This window comes from Somniosus microcephalus, chromosome 4 (genome assembly GCF_052327205.1).
Source record: "Somniosus microcephalus isolate GS21.2 chromosome 4, FLI_Smic_1.0, whole genome shotgun sequence".
Taxonomy (NCBI): domain Eukaryota; kingdom Metazoa; phylum Chordata; class Chondrichthyes; order Squaliformes; family Somniosidae; genus Somniosus; species Somniosus microcephalus.
Genome location: NC_140990.1, coordinates 223,812,627 through 223,829,504, shown reverse-complemented (window position 1 = coordinate 223,829,504; position 16,878 = coordinate 223,812,627). Strand labels below are relative to the sequence as shown.

The 16,878-nt window shown below is 44.9% G+C and overlaps 1 protein-coding gene across 6 annotated transcripts in view; it reads left to right on the top strand.

Annotated features, from left to right (window-relative positions):
- The window catches only part of myo1b (myosin IB), a 397,467-nt gene that overhangs the window by 258,260 nt on the left and 122,329 nt on the right, over positions 1 to 16,878 (top strand). For all 6 annotated transcript variants that reach the window (XM_085985844.1, XM_085985845.1, XM_085985847.1 and 3 more), the window contains one exon: positions 980 to 1,083. In XM_085985844.1, coding sequence (XP_085841970.1) covers positions 980 to 1,083 — 104 coding nt within the window. The remainder of the gene's footprint in view (positions 1 to 979; positions 1,084 to 16,878) is intronic.

Genomic DNA, 16,878 nt, shown 5'->3' with positions numbered 1-16,878 from the left:
TATCACAGACAAGGCCATCTCTGATCAGTTCCTTGTATCTGTCACCTCCCACGTTCCCCTACCCACTTCTAATCCCACCTCCTTCTGTGTCTGTCCCTAGCAAAAATTTCTTCCAACTCTTTTCCCCCCACCCCCTGCCAAATCACAAGTGCACTTTCTAAAACCCAACTGCCTAGCCTTTGGTCCTGTTTTTGCAACTGTTGATCTGTTTAAACAGTCCCTCATATCCACCTTGGATGCCCTTGTCCCCTGTAAATCCTTTATTCTCTTCCCCTGGTATGATGACCAATTTCGTCCCTCAGATCCAAGGGGCGCAGACTGAGCATATCTGACGCACAACTAGTTTAACCATCCATAGCCAGATCTGGCTGGCTCACATCAAGTGCTATTGGGCCTTGCTCTCCCCTACCAAAGCTGCTCACCACTCCAGGATCGTCCTGAAGAGCAACAATAACCCCCACCTTCTTTTCATCATTACCAATCATGTCCTTACCAATCACCCCTCTCCCCTGCTCCCTCCACCCCTACCTTCAACAAGTGTGAGGAGCTCATAATCACTAAGACTGAGACCATCCATTCTGCTGCCTCAGCTGCTTCCCCTCTGCCCCCTTTCCCTTGCAAGTTAAGCCAAACTTCCCCCAAGGTTCCACTCTGCCCTAGCCCTGAATCCATTACAGTATCCAGTTCACACAACAAGGCGTTTCCACCATTACAGCCCCAGGTTACACTGCTGCATTAGTAGATATTGGACAGTAAAGGTAAACTCCTTCTCATAAGGGACAGCAGATCCGCTGAAAGAAGAGACCAGTGACCCTAAACCCAATCAGTATATAAAGCAATCCAAAATTTGTGACACTGCCATCAGCTGGTGTCGACTGTGCGATGTCCACACAACAAATAAAGAACACTGCGATAATGTAAATGCTTTGAAACGTTGGTATTTTACTGATGTTGTATTATATTAACTTTTCTCTTCCAGAACGATTGAAGCTTGAACGGGATTTCAAACAATACAACTACCTAGGCCTGGATTCAGCTAAAGTGAATGGGGTGGATGATGCTGCCAATTTTAGAACAGTCAAAGTAAGATGCTTGGGAGTGGGGGTTCCAGAATTTTATTGGTTGAAATATTATAACTTCTTTATTATATAATACTTTCATTGGAATAGTATATACTGCAAGGCAGCAATCTCACTGAAGGGTTCAGATGAACTGTGAGAACAAAGTCCTGAAATCCTTCCTATATTTTTATATATATTTTAACTATCTGTATGATATCTCCTGTAGCATTGCATACAGTAAGTTGATGAATATAGTCACTCTCTTACCTGTCTCTGCTGCCCTCAAGTTGCTGTTTCCCTCTGTCTCTCCTCTCCTGCTGCTTTCCCCATAACTCTTCCTATTGTTTGTCCTGTCTGTCTTTTTATTTTCTCTCCTTTCAGTCGGAAGGTGGGACATGGTCTGGCATTGTGTAGCAGGGAAAGGAGCCATCAACAGCTGCAGGCAGCATGTGAGAATGAGGGTTGTGGTGGAAATGTAGCCCTTGGTGACTCTTCCCAGCACTTCCCCATACCACTCATATGTTCCGCCAAACCCCTTGATCCCATTGTGTTCTCATCCCTTCACCTTTCCACTACCCTTTCCCTATCTTGCCACCCCACACTCCTATCATTACTCTTACCTCTTCCCCTGCCTACTTGCTCAACCCCTATATCCTCCTCTCCCTCATGCTCCACTGTCACTCACCTCACCCTTAAGCTCCACTCACAGTCCCTCTCCCCATTCCTACTTGCCTATCCAAGGATGGATGTTAAGACTCCTGGGGTCCTCTCGCCCTAAACAACTTCCCTTCACTTCTTCCTTCCTACCCTCCCTTTCTATCTGTTTCCCTCAAAGGCTTTATATGTTTTTTAAATTCAATTTGTTTTTTAAAACCCACTTACCCGAGGGCTGTTATGATGCTAGCAGTGGCCCAATCTTGCACTCTGCCGGTGGGCTCAAATCATCGCACTGACTCCATCATAAGGCCCGAGGCCCAGTATCTAGGGTGCCTCGGGCCTCACCATTCAGGCACAGAGAATGTACGCAGCACTCACTGCGCACCCAGCCTAAATTTCTGGGCCTTTGTCTCTCCCTCCCCCCACTGTTTAAATTGTGTTAGAAATTAGAATCTTGTCTCATAGGTGTAAGAAATTGGCAATGACCTTTTTCCTAATTATCAGCAAATCACTGCTAAGATAATTAGTGGGCTTCAAAATGCAACTTTTTTTTTGAAAATTGAATTAACATTAAATGAAGAAAGACACTCTCCCCTCTTTCTCTCTCTCTATGACCCCTGTCTCTCTCACTCTGACCTGTGTGTGTGTGTGTGTGTATATATATAAAATGTCTGTCTGCATTTTCTTGAGTTCATAGAACATGAAACAAAATCAGGGCACTGTCATTTGACGGGCAGTGGGCTGGACGCTTATTCCTTCTGTCTGATGACATAGTTGGGAGGCTTATTCCATATTCATGGTCTGGCCTCTCTCTAATATGCACAGCAAGCTGCCAGTGCTAAAGGACAGTTTGTCAACCTGAGGAGGGGGATATCCGGCTCCTTTGCGTAGCCAAGCACAAAGTTTCTTATTAAAGGGGATGAGGTAATCCTGGGTGAGGCGAGGTCACCGAGGGTCTGGTATGGATGGGAAAAATTTTGTGGAGCCAGCAGGGGCTCAAAATGGCTCAGGCCTCACGCTGTCAGCAACGGGCAAGCGGCCGGAAGACTTCAGCCGCTGTTGTGTGCCTCAAGTTTAAATCGTCCCTGTTGTCTCTTGCTGGTGTACATTTCCACAGGTGCTTTATAACCGCGCATTCAAATCATCTCCTAAATACGGCAGTGGAAACAATAATAATTAACCGAGTCAGTCTTTAGGCTGAGTGTTTACAGTGAACTCACATCTACCTCAGATGTACTCATTTGCAGACGTTGAATTGTGTGATCACTCAGCAGCAGGTGATGTAAGCAGACTGAACTGGTTTAGACTCGCTCTGCTTTTACTGATGAAGGTTCTTGGAAATTTTAACACGTCCAACCTGATCATTCAGGGAAAACACATTGTAATGCCAAGAAACAGGTCTCGGGTAGTCACACGAAAGAGAGCTGGTTTGTTCCTTGCAAGCTTTCAGTTTGGTAAATTTAGCTTTTAAATCACTGAAGCTGAGAAGCAACAGGCGATTTAAAAAAAAACAAGCGCATGTTTTTTCCAGTATGTACTACAGCTGACAGTGCAGCTTGAAATTTTAATGGCAATAGGCTGCTCAAACCTTCTAATAATGGTTGTATGAACTCACAGATCTAAAGGAAAATAAGTTGGATGGAGTAAGGTCACATAAAACAGATCCAGCACAGCAGAAGTAATATAAACTGAAACTGCTGGAAATACTCAGCAGGTCAGATAGCATCTGTGGAGAGAGAAACAAAGTTAACTTTACAGCAAATGTAATGATCATTTCTCCATTTTAACTAAGATTGTTGTGTATTGAGTTGGCCAGTGCTGGGACTAGAGTCCTGGCGAATCATATAACTAGGGCTGTAGAGAGGGCTTTAAACTAATTAGTGGGGGGGCGGTTTCTAGAGAGCAAATAATAGAAATGACAACAGAGAAGGTCATAGACTTAGGTAGCAGTGGGGGAATTAAAAAACAGAATGTGTCAGGAAGGGACAGAAGGTATGGAGTAAAAAGTAAAGTACTAAAAAGGGAAAAAACAGGAACTAAGTGTTACAAAACATATTTGAAAGTTCTTTATCTGAATGCACGTAGCATTCGTAACAAAATGAATGAGTTAATGGCACAAATAACGACATATGGGTATGATCTTGTGGCCATTACAGAAACATGGCTGCAGGGTGACCATGACTGGGAATTAAACATACCAGGTTATTTAACAATCAGGAAGGACAGGCAGGAAGGGAGAGGAGGTGGGGTGGCTATGTTAATAAAGGAAGGAATCACTATAATACAGAGAAATGATATTGGGTCAAAGGAGCAGGATAGTGAAACAGTTTGGGTGGAGATAAGGAATAATAAGGGGAAAAAACACTAGTGGGTGTAGTCTATAGGCCTCCGAACAGTTGCAACTCTGTTGGACGGAGTATTAATCAGGAAAAAGTTGAGGCTTGTAATAAGGGAACAGCTATAATTATGGGGGATTTTAATTATCATATTAACTGGACAAATCAAATTGGGCAGAGCAGCCTTGAGGATGAGTTCATTGAGTGTATTAGGGATGGGTTTCTTGAGCAGTATGTAACTGAACCGACCAGGGGGCAAGCAACCTTAGATTTGGTCCTGTGTAATGAGACAGGATTAATTAAAAATGTCCTAGTAAAGGATCCCCTTGGAATGAGTGACCATAACATGGTTGAGTTCCATATTCAATTAGAGGGTGAGAAGGTTGGATCTCAAACAAGCGTGCTGAGCTTGAATAAAGGAGACTATGAAGGTATGAGAGCGGAATTAATTAGAGTGGACTGGGAAAATAGATTAAAGGGTAAGACGGTACATGATCAGTGGTGTACATTTAAGGAGTTATTTTACAACTTCCAAAAAATATATATTCCACTGAGGAAAAAAGAGTGTAAAAGAAAAGATAGCCATCCGTGGCTAAGTAAAGTGATTAAGGATAGTATCCGACTAAAAACAAGGGCATATAAGGTAGCCAAATCTAGTGGGAGGATAGAAGATTGGGAAGTCTTTAAAAGACAGCAAAAAATAACTAAAAGATTGATTAAGAAAGGGAAGATAGATTATGAAAGTAAATTAGCAAAAAATATAAAAACAGACAGTAAAAGTTTCTATAGTTATATAAAAAGAAAAAGGGTGGCTAAAGTAAATGTTGGTCCCTTAGAGGATGAGACCGGGAAATTAATGGTGGGAAACATGGAGATGGCAAAAACACTGAACAATTATTTTGTATCAGTCTTTACAGTAGAGGACACTAAGAATATCCCAACACTGGACAAACAGGGGGCTCTAGGGGGGGAGGAACTAAATACGATTAAAATCACTAAGGAAGTGGTACTTGGTAAAATAATGGGACTCAAGGCGGATAAATCCCCTGGACCTGATGGCTTGCATCCTAGGGTCTTGAGGGAAGTAGCGGTAGGGATTGTGGATGCATTGGTAATAATTTTCCGAAACTCACTGGACTCAGCAAAGGTCCCGGCAGATTGGAAAACTGCTAATGTAACACCCTTATTTAAAAAGGGTAGTAGGCAGAAGGCTGGAAACTATAGACCTGTTAGCCTAACATCTGTGGTTGGTAAAATGTTAGAGTCCATTATTACGGAGACAGTAACGGGACATTTGGATAAACATAATAGGACAAACTCAGCATGGTTTCATGAAGGGGAAGTCATGTTTGACAAATTTGCTTGAGTTTTTTGAGGAAGTAACATACAGGGTGGATAAAGGGGAACCAGTGGACGTAGTGTATTTAGACTTCCAAAAGGCATTTGACAAGGTGCCACACAAAAGATTATTGCTCAAGATAAAAAATCACGGGATTGGGGGTAATATTCTGGCGTGGGTGGAGGATTGGCTCTCTAACAGAAAGCAGAGAGTTGGGATAAATGGTTCGTTCTCAGATTGGCAACCAGTAACTAGTGGTGTTCCGCAGGGGTCAGTGCTGGGTCCCCAACTCTTTACAATCTATATTAACGATTTGGAGGAGGGGACCGAGTGTAACATATCAAAGTTTGCAGATGATACAAAGATGGGACGGAAAGTAGTGAGTGAGGAGGACATAAAAAACCTGCAAAGGGACATAGACAGGCTAAGTAAGTGGGCAGAGATTTGGCAGATGGAATACAATACTGGAAAGTGTGAGGTTATGCACTTTGGCAGGAAAAATCATAGAGCAAGTTATTATCTTAATGGCAAGAAACTGGAAAGTACTGTAGTACAAAGGGATCTGGGGGTCCTGGTGCACGAAACTCAAAAAGTTAGTATGCAGGTGCAGCAAGTGATCAAGAAGGCCAATGGAATGTTGGCTTTTATTGCTAGGGGGATGGAATATAAAAACAGGGAGGTATTGCTGCAGTTGTACAAGGTATTGGTGAGACCGCACCTGGAATACTGCATACAGTTTTGGTGTCCATACTTAAGAAAAGACATACTTGCTCTCGAGTCAGTACAAAGAAGGTTCACTCGGTTAATCCCGGGGATGAGGGGGTGGTCATATGAGGAGAGGTTGAGTAGATTGGGACTCTACTCATTGGAGTTCAGAAGAATGAGAGGCGATCTTATTGAAACATATAAGATTGTGAAGGGGCTTGATCGGGTGGATGCGGTGAGGATGTTCCCAATGATGGGTGAAACTAGAACTAGGGGGCATAATCTTAAAATAAGGGGCTGCTCTTTCAAAACTGAGATGAGGAGAAACTTCTTCACTCAGAGGGTGGTAGGTTTGTGGAATTTGCTGCCCCAGAAAGCTGTGGAAGCTACATCATTAAATAAATTTAAAACAGAAATAGATAGTTTCCTAGAAGTAAAGGGAATTAAGGGTTACGGGGAGCGGGCAGGAAATTGGACATGAGTCTAGGTTCGGAATGGTCATGGCCCTGTGGGTAGTGGAGTGGGCCCAGGGGCCGTGTAGCCTGGTTCTGCTCCTACTGTGTTCTAAATCTGTGTTAGATTTCAGGAGATGGTTTTATTCCTGTTCCTGGCTGGGGTGGAGATCGCCTTTACAGAAGGTAAGTACTGTAGAAAATATAGGGACAGAGTGATCTCCTGGAAGAATTTCGATCGCCTAGATGGGTCGGAGAGGAATTTCCCAGATTTTTTTCTCCCAAATTGGCCATTGGGTCTTTATCTGGTTTTTCGCCTCTCCCGGGAGATCACATGGGTGGATGCAGAGTGATAGAAGATTTGAGGTTAGGATCAGATCAGCCATGATCTTATTGAATGGTGGAGCAGGCTCGAGGGGCCGATTGGCCTACTCCTGCTCCTATTTCTTATGTTCTTATGTTCTTATGCTCAATTGCCAGTGCAACCGCCTGTGAGCAAACTACAAGATTTCAAAGGAATGTCAGCTCCAAAATGAATTGAGGGGTGTCCCACTTCGGCAGTAAAATAAAACCGGGCCCATTAGTTTGAAATTCACGACCACAAAAGACTGCTTGTAAAATAAACACTTCTGTTGAAGTGCTCAAGATGCCACCGGGGGGAAATACAGTTGGAACCCCAGCTATCTCACTCAGTGGCTCAGTTCCTGAGGGTATTAATCAACACCACATCCCCTCAACTCTCATCGTTCAAGCTCAAATACAGTCTTTGCAACTGATTTTTTTTTAATGGATAGTGACGGTGGTTATTTTTTCTTATTTTAGCTCTAATTTTCTCCACCATATCTTCTCCATCTTTCTCTCCTGAAGGCATCTACTCCTTGCTGAGCTCCATGCAGGTGCACTTCCATCAGTGGATAGTGATCGGAGCAGCAACCCCAGCCAGTTTTCCACTCACTAACGGGAGTGCAGCGGTTCAATAAGGAGGCCCGCCACCACTTTCCCCAAGGGCAAGTGGGGTGGGCAATAAATGCCGGCCTTGGCAACGATGCCCATATCTCGAGAATTAATAATAATAAAAGAAAGACCTGGGGAGCTGAAAGCAATTGTCACTATCGCCCCAGCTAAAATCAGCACAGAATAGAGACCAAACATGGGAACGCCGTGGTTTGTATGGCTTAGTACCCACTGGATAAATTCCCATAACTATTAAGGGGCTCCCAACTCTTCATTTTTTATCAAGTTTATCAGCTCTGCATGTGCTATATTACCCCAGATAATAATAGATTTAAATATTTAGCTTTAAAATATATTTCTACAAACTAACTCCTTTAAAAAATAAATGTCTTAGAGTTTATAGCATCATAAAACACAGAAGGCCATTCAATCCATCATGCCTGTGCTGGCTCTTTGAAAGAGCTATCCAATTAGTCTCATTCTCTCTTCATAGCCCTGCAAGTTTTGCCATACACTCAAAATTCAGCATGTTGTAAAAACGTAACCCCCCCCCCCCCCCCCCCAATTTGTAAATGAAAACCTTTACTGAATATAAGTGCGAGTTTGCATTGTATAATTTGATAGGGGTCTTCTATTGCGTGCAGTAGTTCAGTCATGTGATTTGATGTCAATAAATAAAGGGGCATAAGTGTTGGCTAACCAGAGATGAACTCTATGCCAAGTTCAACTGCCTTATAAAATGTTCTCTAGAGATTTGTTTGCTGATTTAATTTTGGTTTGTTTACAAAACTTAGTGATTTTTTTGCTTTAGTACATTGAACTATAGGCCAGAATTTTACTGGCACTGAGAGGGCGGGATCGGAGGCGGGTCAGCTGTCAAAATAGATAAGATTGACAGTGGGTCAGGAGCCCACTGTCAAGCTGCCTCCACGTGAGTCTCCCAGATGTCGGGCCTGTCAGTGCTGAACAGACCCAACACCAAGCGGCGGCGGAGACAATTTAGATCATTAAATGCATTGTTAAAAGGCAATTAAGTCTTATTTTAAGCTTACCTTTGGATTTTTAGAGTTTGCCAACAGCCTCCCCGCTGCTCGGGGATCACGTCAGATAAGGAGGTCGAATGTTGTCAGCATGAGATGATTTACTAACTTGACAGCTACAAATCGTCTATAAAAGCTCCAATTTCATAGGTCTTCACTTTCCAGGTTCTTGCTTACTGCATTTGGAAGACAGATTGAGCTTTATGCAGCTAGCAAGTGTTTGGAGCAAACTCTCTATCCAGTGTCACCTCATTGGAACAAGTCTCTCACCATTGACAGATCGCTTCTGTCATCTCAACCTCACCTGCCATCTATTCCATCAGCATCGGCGCCCTTGAAAAAATCTCAGCTTGGTCCTCAGAATCCCACCACGATCAGCCCCAACACCAGCATCACTGGGCACACCAGCAGCAACAACAATAACACCAACCTTCTGCCCAACCAACTGATGCTGCACAGGACACAGGGCATCAGCACCCGACCACATTGCTGCCCGGGACACCAAGGATGGCCTCACCATAACCAGATTTACTTCACTTGATGCTGCACACCCTGGCTGCCACATGATGTGCCAGGTTGGCACCACCCCACATCAACATCATAAAGCATCCCTACAATGCCCAAGCCATTCCTTTCACACTCATCACCATTGCGAGGGATACCGTTATGTCTCACCATTCACTGCAACTCACTAAGCCACTTCCAAAGGTGCACACAAATCTGTCCAAGAACGCAAAGTGTTGAAAATAAAGATTTCAATGTTTGACACCACATTAACAGAAACTTCACATGAACATTGGTTAAAACACCTAAGTGTCTACTCTTGTGTGTTGTTAGTTGGTATGATTGGACTAGGGTGAGGGTGAGTGTGAGGGGTGGCTAGTGAGATGGGGAAGTGATAATGTAGATAGAGAGGGCTGGGTGGAGGTGCAAGCTAAGTTGGTGTGAGTAAGGATGTGCAGAAGTAGAGTAGGGTAGGTAGAGTGATGGGGATGTGATGAGTGGCACAGCAGGATAAGGTTGAGTGTGGCTTTGCAGTAATGTTTCGTGATCTACTGAGATCATTGAAAGGTTTGCACCACTGCAGCCTGGTCCTCCTAATGACATCCCTGCTTGTGTCCTCCTATGCAATGTTCAACCAGGCTGTGTTGATCTCCTGGGGAGGCCTCTTCCGCCCATGGGAAGGGAAGAGAACCTCCCTGTGTGCTGTGACTCCCTCCATAAGCATACATTAAGGGGAGGCTAGTTAAATACATGAGCAAGAAAGAAATAGAAGGATATGCTGATAGAATTAGATGAAGTAGGATGGGAGGAGGCTCGTGTGGTGCATAAACACTGGCAAAGACCAGTTGGGCCGAATGACCAGTTTCTATGCTGTAAATTCTGTGTAATTCTATGTAACATTAATTCATTGAGGAAGAGCAGGGGAGTTATTCCGGTATCTTCAAAAAAGGTGGTAGAGAAAAGGCGGGGAATATGTAAGCTTGACATCGGTAGTGGGGAAAATGCTAGAGTCCATTATAAAAGATGTAATAGCAGAGCACTTGGAAAGCAGTGACTGGATCGGACAAAGTCAACATGGATTTACAAAAGGTAAATCATGCTTGGCTAATCTACTGGAATTTTTTGAGGATGTAACTGGTAAAATAGATAAGGGAGAACCAGTGGATGTGGTGTATTTGGACTTTCAAAAGGCTTTCGATAAGGTCCCGCATAAGAGATTAGCGTGCAAAATTAAGGCACATGGGATTGGGGGCAAGGTATTGACTTGGATAGAGAACTGGTTGGCGGACAGAAAGCAAAGAGTTGGAATAAACGGGTCGTTTTCCGAGTGGCAGGCAGTGACTAGTGGGGTACTGCAAGGATCGGTCCTAGGACCCCAGCTGTTCACAATATATATTAATGATCTGAACGAGGGAATTGGATGTAATATCTCCAAATTTGCAGATGACACAAAGCTGGGGGGGGAGGGTATGCTGTGAGGAGGATGTCGTGAAACTCCAGCACGATTTGGACAGGTTGGGTGATTGGGCAGAAACATGGCAAATGCACTATAATGTGGATAAATGTGAGGTTATCCACTTTGGTGGCAAAAACAGGAAGGCAGATTATTATTTGAATGGTAATAGTTTGGGAGAAGGGGAAGTGCAGAGACCTGGGTGTTCTTGTACACCAGTCGTTGAAGGTAAGCATGTAGGTGCAGCAGACGGTTAAGAAGGCAAATGGTATGTTGGCCTGCGTAGCAAGAGGGTTCGAGTACAAGAACAAGGATGTCTTGCTACAGTTGTACAGGGCCTCGGTGAGACCACACCTTGAGTATTGTGTGCAGTTTTGGTCGCCTTACCTGAGGAAGGATGTTCTTGCCATGGAAGGAGTGCAGCGAAGATTCACCAGGCTGATACCTGGGATGGCAGGAATGACGTATGAGGAGAGATTGGGTCGATTGGGCTTATACTCACTGGAGTTTAGAAGATTGAGAGGGGATCTCATCGAAACCTATAAAATTCTGTCAGGCCTGGACAGACTAGATGCAGGAAGGATGTTTCTGATGGCCGGGGAGTCCAGAACCAGGGGTCATAGTCTAAGGATAAAGGGTAAGCCATTTAGGACTGAAATGAGGAGGAATTTCTTCACCCAGAGAGTGGTGAACCTGTGGAATTCTCTGCCACAGAGGGCGGTGGAGGCCAGTTCATTAAGTATATTCAAGAAAGAGTTGGATATATTTCTTGAGGCTAAAGGGATCAAGGGATATGGGGAGAAGGCAGGGACCGGGTACTGAATTTGGATGATCAGCCATGATCTCATTGAATGGCGGAGCAGGCTCGAAGGGCCGAATGGCCTACTCCTGCTCCTATCTTCTATGTATCTATGTAATATTATTATCCCTCAGCTAAAATCACTAAAACAAGTTATCTGGTCATTAATTTCATCGCTGCTTGTGGGATCTTGCTATGTGCACAGTGGCTGTTGTATTTGTCTACATTACAATGATAACTACACTTCAAAAGTACTTCATTGGCTGTGAAGCACTTTTGGGATGTCCTGAGGTCATTAAAGGTGCTATATAAATGTGAATTGCTCTTTTGCACGCTGATCATCAGTCTTTGGTTTTAACTCTTTAATGATTAGCATTCTGGTTGGCTATGAATGGTGGGCTCTGGTGGGCTAATTGGAACATAATGTTTGCAGACATGTTGGGCTGGTTATGGCTGTCTGGATGTTATATTGGTGTAGACAGGGTGGAATTAAACCAACCCCACTCCCACTCAGTATCCAGTCCCATCCATTAAGAGTCACAAAGTAATTGCTTGCAGTCAGCTGCAGGTTAATTAGAAGAGTCAAACGTACACTGGTCCTGCTCATTAGATGCCCACTGCAGATTTCTCTTTTTTCCTCAAGGCCCATCACAAAACTGTGGTGAGTTATTTACACCGAGTGATTTCCAAGGTTAAAGTCAGTTCTCGGCAATTCCTGTCACCACCACCTGCCCCTATGGTGCATCCAGTCTCTTATGTGGGATTTTAACAACTACCTCTGGAAGTTCATATAAATAACATCCATAGACACTCCCCTGTCCACTACTTTAGTCACCTCTTCAAAAAATTCAGTCAGGTTTGTCAGGCATGACCTACCTTTCACAAATCCATGTTGGCTCTCTCTGATCAACTGAAAATCTTCGAGGTGTTCAGTCACCCTCTCCTTAATTATAGACTCAAGCAATTTCCCGACAACAGATGTTAGGTTAACTGGTCTATAATTCCCTGGTTTCCCTCTTTCGCCATTCTTAAAAAGTGGAGTGACATGTGCAATTTTCCATCTAAAGGGACGGTTCTTGAATCCAGAGAACTTTGGAAGATTATAATTCGGGCATCTACAATGTTCTCACCTACTTTCTTTAAAATCCTGGGATGGAAACCACCTGGCTCTGGGGATTTGTCACTCTTTAGTGCCATTATTTTCTTCATTACTGTTATTTTATTTACATTAATTTTATTGAGTCCCTGTCCCCGATTCAATATTAGTTTCTTTGGGATTTCCGACATGGGATCTTCTATTGTAAATACTGACGCAAAGTAAATATTCAACACGTCCATCAGTTCCCCATTGTCATTGACGATATCACCACTTTCAGTTTTAAAAGGGCCAACATTGCTCCTGACCACCCTTTTTTCCCTAATGTAACTAAAATTCTTTGCATTGATTTTTGATATCCCTTGCAAGTTTCTTTTCATACTCCCTTTTTCTAGCTCTTACTATCTGTTTTGTGACCCTTTGCTGTTCTTTGTATCTTTCCCATTCACCAGGACCTGTGCTATTTTTGTCTTTTTGTCTGCCCTTTCCTTTAGTTTTATGCTGTTTAGTTGCCCATGGCTGTATTTTTGGCAAGTAGAGCTCCTCAGGGGTATAAACTGGTTCTGTATCACATTAAATTCTTTTTTAAACATCTCCCACTGTTCTTGTGTCGTATTACCTATTAACAGACTTGCCCAGTTTACTGTGGACAGTCTCTGCCTCATCCCGTTGAAGTCGTCCTTACATAAGTCTAGAATCTTTGTAGCTGTTTCACATTTCCCCCTTTCAAACGCTACGTTGAACTTGATCATGTTATGATCGCTATTGGATAAGTGTTCGCGCACAGTTAGGCTATTAATTAAATCTGGCTCATTACTCATTACTAAATCTAATATGGCTTGCCCCCTTGTTGCCTCGAGGACATATTATTGTAGAAAGCTATCCTGGACACACTCAAGAAATTCACTACCTTTCTGACAGGTGCTAATCTGCTTTTCCCAATCTATGTGAAAGTTAAAATCCCCCATTAAAGCCACCCTACCTCTGCTACATACTTATCTAATCTCTGCGTTTATACAATCTAGCACTTCAGAGCTGCTACCAGGGGGCCTATACACAACTCCCACTACAGTCTTAGATACTTTCCTATTTCTTAATTCAACCCATAAGGTCTCCACTGCCTGCTTACCTCTCTTTGAATCCTCTCTTATCATTGAAGTGATTTCATCCTTAATCACAAAGGCTACTCCTCCCCCTCTGCCATTTTCCCTATTTGTCCTGTCGATCTTATAACCTGGTATATTTAGTTCCCAGTCCTGACTCCTGTAGCCATGTCATACCCTTCAATTTGAATTTGCGCCTGCAGTTCATTCAATTTATTCCTTATACTCCGTGCATTTGTATAAAGAACGCTTATTTGGGCCACAACCCCTAGCCTGTCCTTCAGCTCTAATGTTTTACTCACATATTTCTTATTTCTCTCTCCTGGTTTAATCGCTTTACATCTTTTAGTTTTCCCCTTGCCTGTTGTGCCTAAAGCACAATTTCTGACTGCTACTCTACTCTCTTCACTTTTGTTTGTTTTTGAACTGCTATTTGTACTGCAATTTCCCCCTGAGCCCTCCCCCCTATTTGAGTTTAAAGTCCTTGTGACCGCCCTATTTATCCTTTCCGCTGGGATCCTGGTCCTAGACCAGTTCAGGTGAAGCCTGTCCCAATGGTACAGTTCCTTCCTGTCCCAATACTGGTGCCAGTGCCCCAAGAAATGGAGCCCCTCTTTCCCACACCACTCCTTTAGCCATGTGTTTACTTCCATAATCAGCTTATCTCTACGCCAATTTGCACATGGCTCAAGTAATAATCCAGAGATTATAACCCTTGAGGTTCTGTTCTTTAATTTAGCCTCTAGTTTCTGGCACTCCCCATACATGACCTCTTGCCTACTCTTCCCTATGTTGTTGGACCACAATGACTGGATCCTCCCCCTCCCTTTCCAATATCCTTTCAAGCCGGTTTGAGATGTCCCTTACCCTGGCACCAGGTAGGCAACACATCATGTGGGACTCTCGATCTTGCTTACAAAGGATGCTATCTGTCCCTCTAATTATATAACCCCCTACAACTACCACATTACACTTCCTCCTCTCCTCCTCCTCCCCCCTTTAGACAGCCTCCTGCTCCAAAGTGCCATGGTCCGCATTCTGGCTGTCCTTCCAACAGTCTTTATCCTTATCCTCACAGGTAGCAAGTACATAGTACCTGTTGGATAGGATCAGTTTCTGTAGATCCTCATTTCGTTTCTTACCTGGGTTCCCCTTACTCTGCACACCATCGGTCACCCCAACCCCACCTCCCTACGAGGTGTGACCGAAGTCTGGAGCAAACTGTCCAGATACCCCTCCCCTCCCTTATGTGTCGGAGTGTCTCCAACTCACACTCCAGCTCAATGACTCTGAGCCGGAGAGAATCGAGATGGAGACATCTCCTGCAGACGTGTTCACTTGGGACAGTCTCGCTGTCCACAAACTCCCACATACTGCAGTCCAGACACACAACCTGCTCTACCATGTCTTGGTCTAACCTTATTTTATTTATTTAATTAGTTAAAGTCTTTATTCAGCGGCTATTTATAGTTATATTAATTAGTTTAACTCGTTAAGTTAAACATTTAATAAAGTACATCGTGGCGGAGCCACTAAGGGACTCCGATCAATTGTATATAATTCCCTTTAATAATATGTTAGCTACAGCCTGAGTCTGTATCTTTGTTTTCACTGTTTACATGTACAGAGCGCGATCACTTTAATAGCGCGGGTAAACGCGATGACGTCACACCGTTCATCACGTGATCCCCCACCGGCGGGAAAAACGTGATGCTGTCATGACGTCAGCCACGAGACCGCCCAAGCAGTCCTCGTGGAGCCTCTGAACTAACTAGACCTATATTCAATGTTCTCCTGTAATTATCCGTTAAACTCTGTTAGTTTTCATTAAACCTCGTTTATTTGATTGCCTGAGTGGACCTCAGTCTTTTGATAGGAACTAGACATTCCTACATTGGTGACCCCGACTTTTGCGAAGGGTTTTCGCGGAAGTTATTGAACATGGAAACGAACGCCGTTGCTTTGAAGCTACCACAGTTCTGGGAGCAACAGCCATCCGCGTGGTTCATCCAGGCTGAAGCCCAGTTCGCAATCAGGAACATCGTTGCGGATCAGACCCGTTACTATTACGTGGTCTCCGCCCTCGACAGCGCCACAGCCTCGCGGATCGTCAGCCTGCTTGGTAATCCACCAGAAGATCACAAGTATGAAACGATAAAGGCGCGGTTGTTACAGGTCTTCGGGCTCAATAAGTCGGAGCGCGCCCACCGGCTGCTCGCTATGCCCGGCCTCGGTGACTCCAAGCCGTCCGAACTCATGAGCCAAATGCTCACGCTCCTGGGCTCCGAACCGGAATGCTTCCTCTTCAGGGAGCTATTCCTCAGCCAGCTACTGGAGCAAGTTCAGGCTGCCCTAGCCAGGTCGGAAGTCACAGACTGTGCAGAGCTGGCTGCCGAAGCGGACAAGATTTTCGCGGTGACACAGCAGTACTGCGCTGCCATGAGGCGCCCATCCCCCACAGACGCTGCTCCAGCCCCTCAACCTGCGGGGTTGTGCTTCTACCATGCCCGTTTTGGCGCGAAAGCAAGATGCTGCCGCCCTCCCTGCAGCTTTTCGCTCAACAAAAAAAAAAACAACAGCTACCCTGTCGAAAGAGGACCAGTTATAATGAGCGCCCCGCGGCTGCAATGGCAATCGGTAATTCGGGAAAACTCCTCTTCATCACCGACTCCCTATCTGGTCGACGTTTCCTCTGCGACACTGGGGCGCAGTGTAGCATCCTACCCACGTCAAATCTTGATATACAAGCCAGGGGGCACGGCCTCTCCCTCGAGCCGGCTAATGGCGGGGCCATTCGGACCTTCGGAAGACGGCGGGTCCAGGTGTGCTTTGGTGGCCAGCGGTTTTACTGGGATTTCATCACGGCCAAAGTCTCTCAAGCCATCCTCGGGGCGGATTTTTTGTGAGCAAACGGCCTCCTGGTGGATGTAAGGCACCGCCGGTTGATCAATGCGGTCACTTTTCACTCCATCCCGTGCCACCGCGGTAACGCCGTGTCACGCACTGTCTCCTGTGCGTTCCCACCTCCGGATGACTTCACTCGCCTCCTCGGAGATTTCCCAGACCTGACCAGACCCACTTTCTCTTCCACGGCCACGAAACATGGTGTCGAACATCACATCACCACTACTGGCTCCCCGGTCTACGCACGGGCCCGGCGCTTCGAACCTGGCAAGCTCGCGGCTGCGAAAGCGGAGTTCGACACGATGTAGCGGCTAGGGATTATTCGCCGGCCGAATAGTCCCTGGTCTACGCCTCTCCGCATTGTTCCGAAACCTGGCGGCGGATGGCAGCCTTGCAGCGACTACCCACGCCTGAACGACGCCACTACTCCTGATCGGTACCCGATCCCTCTCATTCAGGATTTCTCTGCACATTT